Source organism: Carcharodon carcharias, chromosome 11 (genome assembly GCF_017639515.1).
Source record: "Carcharodon carcharias isolate sCarCar2 chromosome 11, sCarCar2.pri, whole genome shotgun sequence".
Lineage (NCBI taxonomy): Eukaryota > Metazoa > Chordata > Chondrichthyes > Lamniformes > Lamnidae > Carcharodon > Carcharodon carcharias.
The window spans coordinates 73,922,318-73,939,013 of NC_054477.1; the positions used below are offsets into that span (position 1 = coordinate 73,922,318).

The following is a 16,696-nucleotide window of genomic DNA, read 5'->3' on the forward strand; positions in this document are numbered from 1 at the left end:
GAAGTTTGGACAAAAGTTGAGTTTAAATTATGAGATACAGTGGATCAAATCAAATGATTGCCTTATGGGGTCTTTGCATTTGATGACCTTTAAAAATGTCTATCCAGTTTGATAACCAGGTGAAAAAAAATATTTTTAATCTAGCCTCAAAGTCCCTCTAAAGTGTACTGTAAATGGAGCAAAGTTCACTGGAGATTTACATTTGCTGTTAGTCATTTCTTTAACTCCAAGGATAATTATTAACTTTAGAAAACAATTGATGTGACTTATCAGCAGGAACTGGGGCAAGGCAATCCAGGTGCCACCACAAGACATTTTGCAAAGGGACTGGATGAAAGTCTACAAATATTTACTGCATTTCAGATGTGATTGAGTATATTATAATACTCAAAAAACAAAGCTTACTTTGCACCTGGGGAGTCTGAAAATTAAGTTGAGAAAACAATATGTAATGTATGGATTAAAATGCAATTTAAAAAAATATTTTCATGTTTTTGGCCTTGCCTTGGAATACTAATGGAAAAGGTCTTTGTTCCATTAGCCATTTACATCAGTTAGTGATGATATAATGATGGCAATGGTTCTTCACCCAATTTACTTTATTTAGCATTTCAGCCAAGGAAACAGTAAAGCACTTTAGTTCCCAATAGTTATACAATATCGAAGGCAGCCAAGTTCTTAAAATTAGTTTGTTATTTAGATCTGATTATGGTTTGCACATTGCATCAATGTAGATATTACAGCACACCTAAAGGGCTGAAGCCATAATTTCCATTATGCATCAAATTCAAGTAAACAGCAAGATCTTCTTAAGGAGACTCACACCATTTCAGCTACACACTGGCTGCAGTAAATCCAAATACTGTTTTTAAACTTTAAATTTAAGTTCTTGCCAAAAAAACCTACATCAATTGGCTCTATGGTAAGAAAAAAATATTTAGTTAGCATTTCAACAACAGTAATTCACTTTGCGACTCCCCAAAGCCAGTCCACCATCAACAAGGCATAAGTCAGGAGTGTGATGGGAATACTCTCCACTTGCCTGGATGAGTTCAACTCCAACACTCAAGTAGCTTAATACCATCCAGGACAAAGCAGCCCTCTTGATTGTACCCCACAGTAAACATTCACTCCCTCCACCACCAACACACTGTGGCAGCAGTGTGTACCATCTACAAGATACACTATCAAGGCTCCTTCAGCAGCACCTTATAAACTCGTGACCTCTACCACCTAGAAGGACAAGGGCAGTAGATGCATGGGCACACCACCTGCAAGTTTTCCTCCCAAGTCACATACCAATCTAACTTGGAACTACATTGCCGTTGCTTCACTGTTGCTGGGTCAAATCGTGGAACTCTCTCCCTAACAGCACCGAGTGTACCTAGACCACATGAACTGCATCAATTCAAGAAGGTGGCTCACCACCACCTTCTCAAGTGCAATTAATAATGGGCAACAAATGTTGGCCTAGCCAGTGAAGCCCACATCCCATGAAAAAATTTTAAAAAAAGTATTGTTTTTGGAGTATACAAGTCAGGTCTCTCTATTCATATACACCACTAGTCTGGAGTTTCTAGATAGAGTTACTAATGCACTGACTCCTGCAGCTTTATTCTCAACCAGGTGCAGAAGGGTGGTTAACGTAGCCCAGGTTGAGCAATTAATCTTGATTATGTTAAATAGCTGACTGCAGAAACATGGTTTGCTCACCACGTTCTCCATTACCTGAGAAAGCGAAAGATAATGGTGCTGGACCACTGCACAGGGAAAAACTACCTTTCCAAATATATTTATATATTTTTTAAAAACTGCACAATAAGAGATTATTCCAGCAAGATTTATCACTATAATTAAGTAATCATGCAGTTTGCACAAACTGGATTGACTGACTGGAAGGAGTGGGCAGAGCTGGTGTTGAATGACAAAGTTGCAAAACAGGGAGAGCATCCATCAGCATGTACTTAACTCTGGTCTGCTGCACATGCAGAAGGGTTATTCATTGCAGGGTTTATCTTTCTCCCTTACTGCAGTAAGGTAGAAAGCGTTTCTAGAGTCAAATCTGTTAATCTGGTGTTTGAGTGATTGGAAAGTGGAACATGGGGAAGAATTTTTCCCCCATCTTGGGGGGTGGGGAGAGCAGGACCAGGCGCGTGCAGGCATGCCTCCGATCGGTGCCCCTGATTGGGGATGCACCACCATTTTATATTGGCGGGCCAATTAAGGCCCATCCAGCGTGATGTCTGCCAGGAAACGCTATGCACTCCCTGTGTGGGCGGGGGGATTCCCTAAGCCAGAGTGCACTCTTTTACACACATGCACAAAAGAGTGCACTCATCTCCCTGAAGATAGGTGCCGCCTCAGGGAGATCAGCGCCAAATTCAAAAATGGTCATTGCACAAACATAAAATTTGCCTGACATGTTCCCTCATGTGACACTGTCACATGAGTTGGGGCTCATCCATCACTTTTATTCAAACTTTTATTACATTTTTAAAAACCTTCATGAAACCTCATCCCGCCCGTGGATGGGGTTTCATGTTTTTTCTGAAGCCCACCAGGGTTCCCGGCCTGCCCGCCAACCGTAAGGTTGGACAGGCAGGTCCATTAACAACTTGAATTACTTTTTAAATGGCCTCAATTGGCCGTTGACAGATCGGCAGGTGCACAGCTGATTCGGCTGCTCCCCGCTGACCTGAAAAATGAAATGAGGCGGGACGACATCGGGAGTTCCGCCCGACGTCATCCTGTGTCATTTTATGCATTGGTGAGTGGGCCCCACCCCCCCCACTTGCCAACCTCAATATCCTGGCCATGGTAAATTATGACTCATGGCCTTTGCCAGAGACACAAAACCATTATGCAACTATTGTGCCGCTGGATTTGGTGACACTCCATAGTAGTCATTATTTAATCAAGATTAGTTTTACAAAAAAAAACTTTTAATTTATTAGATTTCTAGGCTGCCTAAGTAGGTAATTGATCAGGGGCATTTAATTTATTGCTTAAAACTTAGATGTGAAACTATGAATTCATACTTGTCTCTCCAATAGTAGTGACTCCACTGTCCACAGATATCTTCAATCCCAGCCAATAGATGGTCAAAAAACTAGACATAAAAAAGACATTTTAAATTGAAAAACAGCTAATATATTTTAGGAAAGATATTAAGTGAAGAGCTGTGCTCTTATGCAGTGGTGGCCGATGTAATTGGCAGCAATTTTGTGAACTAACTCTGATGAGCATAGTGAAGCAGCCATCTTCATTATTTCCACTTCTCTAGTGATGGCAAAGCAAGGGACCAGAATCGTGGAACTCCTGAAAGATCAAACTTTCCACTCCCTGTGCAACCACTGGCAAGGGTAATGGTTTTATTAAGGCCTTCTTTTCATGTTACTTTTTAGGGAACTGCTTTCTACAGATAGGGCTGAAATTCAGGCTTCTTTATATTGTTTCAGGAGTCAGTGAGGACAGGACAAATGTTGAGAAAGCTGGCCAAGAGTAATCGAGTTTCAAGATGATGACAATAAATGAAGATTGCACAGGCAGATGAGCTGAGGCGGGGAGTTGGGTCATGTTACGGAAATTGAAGTAGGTGATTTTAGTGATGGCTATGTGGTCAGATGTTGAGCTCCAAAATCAAATGAATGTGAAACAGTTAGATTCCATCAAAGAATGGCCAGCATGAGGAATATCATCAGTGGTGAGGCGGAATAGTTGGTGCTGGGATGAAAGACAGTGATTTTGATATTCCCAATGCCAAGCTGGAGGAACGCAAGATACATCCAAGGTTGTCAAGCAAGCAGTGGATGGTTTGAGAGATACTCCCATATCTGTAGATAACGTCACCAAGTAGCAGTATGTAAATGAGGAAGCGGAGGCGACTTGGGATGAAGTCCCAGTGAAAGTGCAGAAATGGGAAACAAAGTTACTGATAGAGATGCTTTGGTTACAGTATACACAAGTTAAAGTATGCAAGCATAGTACTACACAACGAGATGCTGGAGTAGAAAAATTCTGGGAAAGCAGTACAGTCAACAGTATTGAAGACTGTAGAGGGGTTAAGGAGGATGAGGAAAGTTAACTTCTTCCCCCCCGGCTTCTCCAGCACCTTCTCCTAATATGTCTCACATATTTCAGCAATGGCTCATCTTCTTGTTCAGTAGTCATTCTGGAGTTCCTCAAGAATCTGTCCCTCTTCTTCATCATCTTCTGCAGACACATTCAGTTTCCATATGTATGCTGATAGCACCCAAATCTCTCTTTCCACAACATTACTCAGCTCCTCAACTGTCTCATTCCCATTTGTTCTGTCTTGGATAAGTTGTGATTTCCTCCAGTTCAACACTGAGAAGAGTTAAGGCCCTCAGCCCCAGCAGCAAATCCTATTCAATTGCCACGGATTCTATCCCCCATCTAACTAAACCAAATTATTCACAACATTGGTATCCTATTAAAAACAAAAACAGAATTACCTGGAAAAACTCAGCAGGTCTGGCAGCATCGGCGGCGAAGAAAAGAGTTGACGTTTCGAGTCCTCATGACCCTTCAACAGAAGGGTCTGTTCTGTTGAAGGGTCATGAGGACTCGAAACGTCAACTCTTTTCTTCTCCGCCGATGCTGCCAGACCTGCTGAGTTTTTCCAGGTAATTCTGTTTTTGTTTTGCATTTCCAGCATCCGCAGTTTTTTGTTTTTATCTCAGTGTCCTATTAAATGTTGGCTACACCTCCCCATATTCTCCCCATCATATCCTCCCTGCCTAACAGCACTGTGGCTTAACCTACACCACATGGATTGCATAGTTCACGAGGCAGCTCACCACCACCTTCTCAAGGGCAATTAGCGATGGGCAATAAATGCTGGCCTAGCCAGCTCTATGCACATCCCATGAATGAATAAAAGAAGATTATTTGTACTTTTGCAACATCACCCATCATCAACCAAAGGTCATCTCTTTCAACACTGAAACCCTTGTATATGCTTTTGTCAATTACAGTCCCAGCTACTCCAATGCTCTCCTTGCTAATCTCCATTGTCCACTCTCTATGAACCGTAACTAATCCAAATCTCTCCTACCCATCTTCCATATTAAGGCCTACTTGCTCATTCCTCCATTTCTCATTGTCCCAGATTGGCCCAATGTCTCCCAAAACCTCAAATTTAAAATCCTCATCTTTAAAACTGCTCCACGGCCTCCCTCAATATATTCACAAGCTCCTCTAGCTCATTATATCCCCAAATCCTCTGCTCCTTTAACTGGCATGGCTTTGCATCTCTGCTCTTATCACCCCAGTAGAGTTTTCAGCAAACGTATTTCTACATTCTGGAATTCCCATCCTCGTTTGTCTTTTCTCTGCCCCTTAAAAATCTTCACACTAGATTCCAGAAAAGTTCTGGTGGATTGGAAAATAGCTAATGTAACAACTTTATTCAAGAAAGGACAAACAGAAAGCAGAAAACAACAGGCTAGTTAGCTTAACATCTGTCATAGGGAAATTTCTAGAATATTGAGGTTATAGGATATTTAGAAAATTGTAATGTGATCAGGCATAATCAACATGGCTTTGAGAAAGGGAAATAGTGTTTAACTAATTTATTAAGATTTTTTAAGAAAGTAACAAGCAAGGTGGCTAAAGGGGAACCTGTAGATGTTTTGCACTTTGATTTCCAAAAGGCACTGATAAGATGCCACATCAAAGATTATTACAAAAGATAAAAGAACATGGTGTATGGGGTAACATAATAGCATAGATAAAGGATTGGTTAGCTAATAGGAAGTAGAGAGTAGAAAGAAATGGGTCTTTTTTGGGTTGACAAGCTGTAGCTAGCAGAGTACCACAGGGATCAGTGATGGAGCTCCAACTGTTTACAATCTACATCGATGATTTGGGTAAAGGGACTGAATGGATGGTAGCTACATTTGCTGATGGCACCAAGGTAGGTAGGAGAATAAGCAGTCAAGAGGAGGTTGGGTGTCCGCAAAGAGATATAGACAGGAAAAGTTGCTGGACAAAAATTTGGCAGATGGAATATAATGTGGGAAAACGTGAACTTGTCCACTTTGGTAAGAAGAATGGAAAAGCAGTATACTATTTAAATGAAGAGAGATTGCAGAACTCGATGGTACAGAAGGATCCCAGTATATAAGTCACAAAATGTTAATATGCAGGTACAGCAAGTGATGCGGAAGGCAAATGGAATGTTGGTGTTTATTGCAAGGGGAATGGAATATAGGAGTAGGGATGTTTTACTGTTAAAAACAAAAAAACTGCAGATGCTGGGAATCCAGAACAAAAACAGAATTACCTGAAAAAGCTCAGCAGGTCTGGCAGCATCAGCGGAGAAGAAAAGAGTTGATGTTTCGAGTCCTCATGACCCTTCAACAGAACTGAGTGAATCTAAGGACAGGGGTGAAATATAAGCTGGTTTAAGGTGTGGTGGGGGGGTGGTGGGCAGGGGGAGAGAAGTGCTGGGGGATGGTGTGGTTGTAGGGACAAGCAAGCAGTGATAGGAGCAGATAATCAAAAGATGTCACAGACAAAAGAACACAGGTGTTGAAGATAGTGATATTATCTAAACAAATGTGCTAATTAAGAATGGATGGCAGGGCACTCAAGGTACAGCTCTAGTGGGGGTGGGGTGGAAAGGCTAGCAGGGCATAAAAGATTTAAAAATAATGGAAATAGGTGGGAAAAGAAAAATCTATATAAATTATTGGAAAAAAACACATAAGGAAGGGGAAAGAAACAGAAAGGGGGTGGGGATGGAGGAGGGAGTTCAAGATCTAAAGTTGTTGATTTCAATATTCAATCCGGAAGGCTGCAAAGTGCTTGGTCAGAAGATGAGGTGCTGTTCCTCCAGTTTGCGTTGGGCTTCACTGGAACAATGCAGCAAGCCAAGGACAGACATGTGGGGAAAAGAGCAGGATGGAGTGTTAAAATGGCAAGCGATAGGGAGGTTTGGGTCATTCTTGCGGACAGACCGCAGGTGTTCTGCAAAGCGTCGACCAGTTTATGTTTGGTCTCTCCAATGTAGAGGAGACCACATTGGGAGCTACGAATGCAGTAGACTAAGTTGGGGGAAATGCAAGTGAAATGCTGCTTCAGTTGAAAGGAGTGTTTGGGCCCTTGGATGGTGAGGAGAGAGGAAGTGAAGGGGCAGGTGTTACATCTTTTGCGTGGGCATGGGGAGGTGCCATAGGTGGGGGTTGAGGAGTAGGGGGTGATGGAGGAGTGGACCAGGGTGTCCCGGAGGGAACGATCCCTACGGAATGCCGCCAGGAGGGTGAAGGGAAGATGTGTTTGGTGGTGGCATCATACTGCAGTTGGCGGAAATGGCGGAGGATGATCCTTTGAATGCGGAGGCTGGTGGGGGTGATAAGTGAGTACAAGGGGGACCCGATCATGTTTCTGGGAGGGAATTGTACCGTTGTTGTACAAGGCATTGGTGAGACCACATCTGGAATACTGTGCAGAGTTTTGATCTCAAAAAGATATAATTGTTTTAGAAGCGTTTAAAGAAGGTTCACTCGACTCATTCCTGGGACAAGGGGCTTATCTTACAAGGAAAGGTTGAATAGGTTGAGCCTCTACCCATTGGTGTTTAGAAGAACGAGAGGTGATCTTATTGAAACATACAAGATACTGAGGAAACGTGAAAGGGTGGATACCAGGAGGATGTTTCCACTTGTGGGGGAGACTAGAGCAAGGGAACACAGTTCAAGAACAAGAGGTCTCCCTTTAGGACTGAGATGAGAAAAACATTTTTTCCTCTCAGAGGCTCGTAAAGTTATGTGGAATTCTCTTCCCCAGACAGCAGTGGAGGCAGGGTCATTGAATTACTCGAAGCAGAGTTAGGGAGTTGACAGGAAAGTGGAGTTGAGACCACAAGTAGATCAGCCATGATCTTACTGAATGGCAGAGCAGGCTCAAAAGGGCCAAATGGCCTACTCCTGCACCTAAATCCCAAATTCCCATGTTCCTGTGTTCACTTCTGACCCATTTTTTTGGTTACCTCTCCTAATCACTCCTGAATTGACATCTGTTTCTGAGACTCTTTTTGGGATAACTCTTATGTTAGAAGTGTTAATAAATGCAAGGTTGTTACACAGTTAAACAGTACCACCCAGGGCACTTACCCGAATATGAATCTCTTCACTGACTGTTGGCTGTTTTTGATTTGACTTTTTAACATCCAGAAAGCCAACCAATGGACGGATAGTCATTCCCTAAAATATCAACATTCAACAGTTACTTTTAACAAAACAGACACTTTTAACAAAACAGACAGACATTCATTTGGCATTTTGGAATAAATGAAACATTAAACTGAAGTTTAATTTTACGATTATTCCCCCTTGCTCTTGACTCTCACCAGAAGAAACAGTTTCTCTCTATGATATTAAATCCTTTAGTCATCTTAAACACTTCAATTTAGATCATCCCTTAGTATTCTACATTCAAGAGAATACAGGACTACTCTAGGCAAACAGTTCTCATAATTTAACTTTAAAAAAAAAAATGCTACAATAACATTCAAATGAATCTGTGCAGCAATTCCCAAATCTAATACATCCTTCCTGCCATGCAGCATCCAGCACTGAATGCTGTAATCCAAATAGGATCTAACCAGAGCTCTGTGCAGTTTTACCATAGCTTTCACCCCTTAATATTCTGATCTGCTCAAGATAAAGACCAACATTCCATGAATCCTTTTGATTATTTTTTTGTACTGTCCACTAGCTTTTAATGGTTTCTGTACATGGATCCTTTGCTCATTCACAATTCCTAGTATCTCACGATTTAGAAAATGTTTTGAAATATCTCTCAAGTCCAAAGTGGATGACCTCTCACTTTCGCCACATGAAACTTCATCTGCCAATTTTAACCACTCACAATCTAATGTCCCATTGCAACTTTCTGATCTCATCTGCACTATTTACTATGTCACCTACCTTTGTTTCATCAGCAAATTTGGATACCATTGTCTATTCCTTCATCAAACCATTTTTAAATAAAATGTGGCCCAAGTACAAATCCTTGGGAGACACCACTACTCACATTCCGCCAGTCTGAGTACATACCCATTAAACTATCTTGCTTCCTAGCGTCTGACCAATTCCCTACCCAATCCAATAGGTTGGATCCAATTTCAAGCGCTTTCATTTTGTTTAATAGGCTTACATGGAACCTTGTTGAATGCTTTCTGGAAGTCAATATGTAATATCAATAGAAACTCCCTTATTCGCCTCTTATTTTCCTCCTCAAAAAAATTCCAACTAGATTCGTTAGACATAATTTAGCCTTTATAAATCCATTTTGGCTTTCTCTGATTGGCCCACATTTATCCAAGTGCTCAAGTTACTCAGACCCAAGTAACATATTCTAACAATGTCTCCACAATTGATGTTAGACAAATAGGCCTTTAATTTCTTAGTTTATCTATCTTGCTTTTTTCAAAAATTAGTGTTATGTCCATTTGGATAAACAGGACAATTTTAATATGCTGGAACTCTTTTATTATATAAATATTCCTCTGAAAAGAGGAAACAAAGTTAATATTTGCACATTTTCAGCATAATTTTTATTTCAAATATTCACTTTTTTTCCTCTACAGAACTGGCTGGTCTGCTGCACAACTTTTGCAGTTTTCTCATCTTGAGCAATATTGACACTTTAAAAGAAGTGTAAAGGTCATCGGAGCTGCAGTACTTTCCACTATCTGTTAATGATGTCAGCATGCATACCAGTTATGACATGCAATCGTCCATAGGGCGTTTAAAAAAAAAACTCCAGCGTAAGGGGTAAATTATGTTCAAAACAACTAAGCAAGTGAGAAAGTGGATCATGGGTATCGAGCATATTGAGACGGGCAAATACACCTTTCACCCAAGGGCCCTGCTTGGGTGACAAACTGATCTGCTGGCTCCAAGAGTCTTAATGGGGAGTCTCAGCTTAATTCCTGGTGGGAATGCACCACCACAGATTTGGCATAAGTTGGCAATTATACAAAAATTAGCTGGAATGTGTATTTTTGGGCATCATGTTTTAGTAAGGACATGAAGGCACTGGGGAGATGCACAGGAGATTTATCAGAATGGTACCAGGGCTGAGGAGAGACTGAAGTATAAGGGCTATTCTCCTTAGAGCAGAGAAATGAGAAGCGACAGCACATAGATGAGAGGTAGGAGACGGCCATGGATAGATCCTGGGGGAGCACCAGAGCTAACAGTGCAGGAGCAGGAAGAGAAGTCATTATCTGTGATTCTCTGGCTATGTTTGGGCAGGGCAGAAGGGAACCAGTAACAGCAGTTCCACCCAGCTGAATGACAGTGGAGAGACGTTGGAGGATGGTGTAGTCAACTATGCCAAAGGCTGCAGACAGGTCGGGAAGAATGAGGGGGGATAGTTTTCCTTTGTCACAGTTACAAAGCATATTATTTATGACTTTGCTAAGATATTTATACTTATTATCTAGAATGAAAGATTTAATTGATCTATTCACTTTTTAAAAGCTTCACAATACAAAACAGACTGTCTAAAATAGTTGTAATAAGATTAAGTGAAAAGTTTTTTTTGAGTGCCAAATAACAGACAAATCAAACTTAAGTGTAATTGAGAACTTACAACTTGTTCTGCCCTCTCCACATGCAAAAAGCAGATTTATAGCTAGTACTGCCTTCATGAATGCATTCTGTGAATAGCATGCAATTCAAATGGAACCCAGCATTGTGAAAATGTCCAATTGTTACAGATTAAGGACTTATGTGACAAACTTGTAAGTTATCAATACTCTCATCATTAGAGTAATTTATGATTTCATACAAAAATCACAGTTTTGCAACAGACATTTTAACAACCAAAATATATAGAGAAATATTTCTAACCTGAATAAAGACGGTGAAGAATATGACCACAATAGTTGATGTGATGAACAAATTCTTTCGAGGAAAGACATGAGAAGGAAGTAGAAACACAAGTGAGAAGCAAATTGCCCCCCGCAGACCACCATATGCAATGATAAACTGATCTTTGCGGCTGACCAACAGTTTTCGGAATCTGTTAATGATCTGAGTCAGCACTATGACACCTGAGGGTAAAACAGATTATCAAGTTAAAAACTGGGATCCATGTGAATTATAACCCATCAATATGATATTTGCATATTGTTCTATATTTTCTATAAATAAACGAACAAATGAAATCACAGGTTTTTCTGGCCTACACAAGACCAAATTAAATTGACTATGTTATTCATATTGCATTCTCTCAAGAAGAATCTACAAGGCAGTTGAGAGACCAGCCTTGTTAACCAAGTTTCTGCACTATATAACAGCAAGAGAGGATGGATACTAATGAAATGCAAATTTGAGATGGGATGTGTAGAGTGACTAGGAAGGAAAAGATCAGGAACCAGTTCATCGGGAAAGGGGAGAAGGTTTGGTGTGGTCAGTGAAGACTGAGGAAGCAAAGAAAGTAGCCGAGAAGAGTTTGAATGGTATGGTCATCTGTTAGGGAGAAACAGGACATATGATGAAACAAGTGATGTAGATGGGACTGGCAGAAAGCAAGAGAAGAGGAAGGCCAAAGACCAGATGGAAAAATGCACTGACAACAGACTTTAACACAACTGAATTGTAAGAAGAATGGATGACTGACAGAAGAAGATGGAAAAAAGAGAGATCAGTCAATATTATGGCTACCCCAAATGAAATGGGAAAGTGCATGCCTCTAAAAAGGAACCCATCCAATTTTCCTTGTATTGGTTTAAGTTAATTAACCACATTCCTTTACAGATGCACCCAATATTCTTATATTCACTGCACCCAAAAATTCTAATCCGTTTGTGTGCAAAACCAGAAAGAACTCCGTTAGACAGTCAACTTAAAGGCTTAGCAAATAAACTATTCTTTACCTAGTGCCCGCCACACCAAGCAGAACAATAGAGTGAAGCAAACGAATGCCCAGTTCCATTCGTGGGTGTCTGTGATTGTTGATACACCAAGAAAGATGAATATGAGTGTTTCACTGACGCTGCTCCACATCTTGAGGAAATATTTAATAGTGGTGCTAGATTTCATCGAAATGTTTTCTTCTACATAGTACTTCATGCTTAGAGAACAGGCAATCAATCTGAAGAAAAAGTATTTTATATCAACACATTTTCAAATAAAACCACACAGGCATCATAGAAGAAACAAAGGATAGCATTTTCTCCTCTGTTTAAATGATAGATTTTTTCAGCTTCAAATTCAGCAGATAATATCACATTTTCTGTTGCATCAATCCATGCAAGGTTTATATTCTACTTTCTGCCAAGTTAGCTAATCTCAGCCGAGGGTGCAGCAAATGAAATAGGAAAAAAAATTCTCTGGACTTCATTCAGCTTTTAAATTCAATTCCCATTTTTGGGAAAGGTTTATCTTCACCTAAAGTAAAAGCTCTCATTTATTACAAAAACCTCTCTCTTTTCCTATTTACATTTTTTTTTTGCAGATGTTGATCCCTTGTGAAGGTACAGTGCCAGTGGCATTCATTGTCTACTTGGGTGGGACTCAGGCCATTCTTCACATAGGCCTATATAATAAGCACCAATTACATGGGACATAATAACAGAGTTCATTCATGTCATAGCATAACTATAACAAACATTTCCCAAGCATCCTGGAATTAAAACTCATGTGATTTTTTTTTAAAAAACAAAGTGGAAGTTGAAGTCTCCTGCTCTTTCACCAGCTTGTACATCAAAGTGGTCATGGTGGACAGCCTAATTCTACTTGTTTTCTTATTCCTCCCACCAGCTCTTCTAAGATCAAAAGTTCAGAATAGTAGAGCATCTTACACACACACACACACACACACACACACACACACACACACACACACACACACACACACACACACACACACACACACACACACTCACACACACACACACACTCACACACACACACACACACACACACACACACACACACACACACACACACACACACACACACACACACACACACACACACACACACACACACACACACACACACACACACACACACACACACACACACACACACACACACACACACACACACACACACACACACACACACACACACACACACACACACACACACACACACACACACACACACACACACACACACACACACACACACACACACACACACACACACACACACACACACACACACACACACACACACACACACACACACACACACACACACACACACACACACACACACACACACACACACACACACACACACACACACACACACACACACACACACACACACACACACACACACACACACACACACACACACACACACACACACACACACACAGGTTTTATTTGAAGGTAACTTGAAGGTAACCAACATCTACTTTCTATAAACTTAAAGTTATCAAAAAAACGCTACTGTCAATGGATCAGCTCAAAGCAGGTCTCATTCACCCATCACCCTCCTGCTCACTGACCTACATTGGTGCCCAGTTATGCGATGCCTCCATTCTAAAATTCTTGTCCACATTTTTAAATCCCTCCATGGTATCACCCCTCCCAATCTTTGTAACCTAGCCCCACAATCCTTATATATCTATGCTCCTCCAATTCTGGCCTTGAGCACCCCCAGCTTTTAATCATTCCACCACTGGCAGCAGTGTTTTCAGAGCTCTGGAATTCCCTCCCTCAACCTTTCTTTCCTCCTTAAAACTAACTTCTTTGTCCAAGCTTTTGCTCATGTGCCATAATTACATGTGGCTCAGTGCCAAGTTTTGTTTGATAGTGGTCCAGTGAAGTGCTTTGGGACGTTTTATTATGTTAAAGGCACAAAATAAATAAAACCTGTTGCAGTCAACTGACAGCCCTGGAAAACAAATCTAGTTTGGAGTAAAAACAGAACCAAGACTCAAAAGTAAAAAAGTGTTTCTTTAAATAGATAAATATACGGTTAGCAAGGCCTTTATTTTCTACATTTTAAGAATCTCCAGGATTGTCTTTTGGAGGTAACACAATTTAAGAGCAAAATTCTTAGGCCCTTAAGAATATTTGAATATTTTTCCCTACCCTTATCCCATACCCTCCACCCCTAAAAGGTGCATAAAACCTAGGCTGACTCTGCAGTGCAATCCTTTGGATGAGATGTTAAACAGAGGAAACATCCACCCTCAGGATTCCATGGCATTTTGAAGATAAGTGAAGTTCTCCCTGGTGTTCTGACCAATATTTACCCCTCATCCAACATAGCTAACAGAGATTATCTGGTCATTGTCAAACTGCCTCTTATGGGACCCTGCTGTGCACAAATTGGCTGCCATGATTCCTATTTCACAACAGGGATTGCACTTCAAAAGAACTTCATTGGTGTAAAGTGTTATGGAATGCCTTGAGGACATAAAAGGCACTATATAAGTGCAAGTCCCTCTCTCTGATTCCATTAATAAGTTATCTTTCAGATGTCAATACCAAGAGCTTTCTTGAAATGGTGACCTGTATTTTCACTCTGCAGATACTGCCAATTTGCTGAGTGCTTTTTTTTTGTGTTTCGGATATCCATGTTTGCAATTTTTAAATATATCTTATTGGTGATTGTTACTCTTATTTGTGTGATATATCAAAAGAAGAACACAAGGGCCTATTTAAATCTTACAAAACTCATTGGGCAGGGCACAGTTAGAAGACTGGATGCAGTTTGGGTTACGATTGACTCAAAAGGAACATTGATGCACTAGACAGCAGGAGGAAAGAGTGACACGGGTCTCCACAAGAAGGATGATGCATAGAACTGAACCGATAATAATTTCTATCTCTTCTGCAACCACATGCACAGAAAGAACAGCTAGCACTACATCATTTCTTTGAAGAAACAGAAAAGCTGTTGAACAATGAACTTGAAGTCATGAGCAAAAAAACATAGGCCCAGATGTCAAAATGTTTCATGAAACAATAGTTTGTGCACTGCTGGCAAAATGTAATTTGGTCAGGCTTGGGTAATATAAGTTTGAATTTGACTTGGCAAAGCACAGAGAAATTCCCAAAGAGTTTTTGGAAGTTTTACATGTGGCTATTCATACCAAGAAGTTAAAAAAGACGTTAATTCTAAATGTAACGTCACATTGAGACAAGTTTTGCATAACCTGTGGAAACAGCAGGTTTAATAGCCACACACCTTTCTTGTTCTACACTCTTGCTCTGCATTATAAACTAATGTGCTGCAGACTAACTGGGATATAACTTTGCAGTTTTTCACCACTAGGGGATCTCATGGCATCTTCATCTTCCAAGTACATACATGAAAGAAAATATTGTTAAGTAGGCTGTGTAGTGTGTAGATTTCCTCATACAAATGTCAAAATTTTCCATTAAAAAAATACTTGATAAACTAATGTATGTGTTCTTTTGCACTATTGTTGTTGACATCTTTTGATGATCTGCTTCTATCACTGCTTGTTTGTCCCTACAACCACACCCCCACTCCACCTCTCTCTCTCTCTCTCTGCCCCCCACACACACACCTTAAACCAGCTTATGTTTCAACTCTTTCTTGGACTCGAACTCAAGTTCTGTCGAAGGGTCATGAGGACTCGAAACGTCAACTCTTCTTCTCCGCCGATGCTGCCAGACCTGCTGAGTTTTTCCAGGTAATTCTGTTTTTGTTTTTGTCTTACAATATTCAATGCAGGCATATCGAAAAATGAGGTGCCAACCTCACGAAGCTACCACAAGGCTACAGTGTTCTGAATTGCAGAAGCTGTACACTATAAGCTGCTTTCACATCCAATGGATCAGATCAAAGCTCTACAATCTGGTTACATCTAGTTATGAGTTGTGATGGACAATTAAACATCTAATAGTAGGAGGTTGTTCTATAAACATACCATCCTCAATGAATGGGGCAGCTCAGCACGTCAGTGCAAAAGATAATTCTGAAACTTCTCAAGCCAGAAATGCTAAGTGGATGACCCATCTCAGTCTCTCAATGTCCCCAGAAGCACAGGTGCCAGTTTTCAGTCAATTCAATTCATTTCTTGTAATATCAAAAAATGGTTGAGTGAATTAGATACAGCAAAAGCTATGAACCCTGACAACAATCTGAACATAGTGCTAAACACTAAAAAGTTCATTCATGGGATGCAGGCAGCAATGGCTAGGCCAGCACTCATTGCCAATCACAAATTGCCCTTGAGAAGGTGGTAGTGAGCTGCCTTCTTGAACGAGTCCATGTGGTGTAGGTACACCCACAACAACGTTGTTTGGAGGGAGCTACAGGATTACAACCCAGTGACTGTAAAGGAACAGCGATATATTTCCAAGTCAGGATGGTGTGTCACTTGCAGGGAACTTTCAGGAGGTGGTGTTCACATGCACACATTGCTCTTTTTTCTTCTAGATGTATAGGTCGCAGAATTGGAAGTTGCTGTCAAAGGAGCCATGACAAGTTGCTACAGAGAGTCTTGTGGATGGTACACACTGCTGCTAATGTGGCGCTGGTGGAGGGAATGAATGTTTAAGGTGATGGATGGAGTGCCAATTAAAACGGGCTGCTTTGTCCTGGATGGTGTCAAGCTTCAAGTGTTGTTGAAACTGCTCTCATCCAAGCAAATGGAGAGTATTACACCACACTCCTGACCTGCGTATGGTAGATAATGAACAGGATTTGGAGAGTCAAGA

The 16,696-nt window shown here is 40.8% G+C and overlaps 1 protein-coding gene across 3 annotated transcripts in view; it reads right to left on the reverse strand.

Annotated features, from left to right (window-relative positions):
• Nucleotides 1-16,696, reverse strand: part of slc9a2 (solute carrier family 9 member 2) — a 77,816-nt gene that overhangs the window by 17,941 nt on the left and 43,179 nt on the right. For all 3 annotated transcript variants that reach the window (XM_041199734.1, XM_041199735.1, XM_041199736.1), the window contains exons 4-7: nucleotides 11,915-12,132; nucleotides 10,887-11,089; nucleotides 8,139-8,228; nucleotides 3,039-3,109 (exon numbers count right to left, since the gene is read on the reverse strand). In XM_041199734.1, coding sequence (XP_041055668.1) covers nucleotides 3,039-3,109; nucleotides 8,139-8,228; nucleotides 10,887-11,089; nucleotides 11,915-12,132 — 582 coding nt within the window. The remainder of the gene's footprint in view (nucleotides 1-3,038; nucleotides 3,110-8,138; nucleotides 8,229-10,886; nucleotides 11,090-11,914; nucleotides 12,133-16,696) is intronic.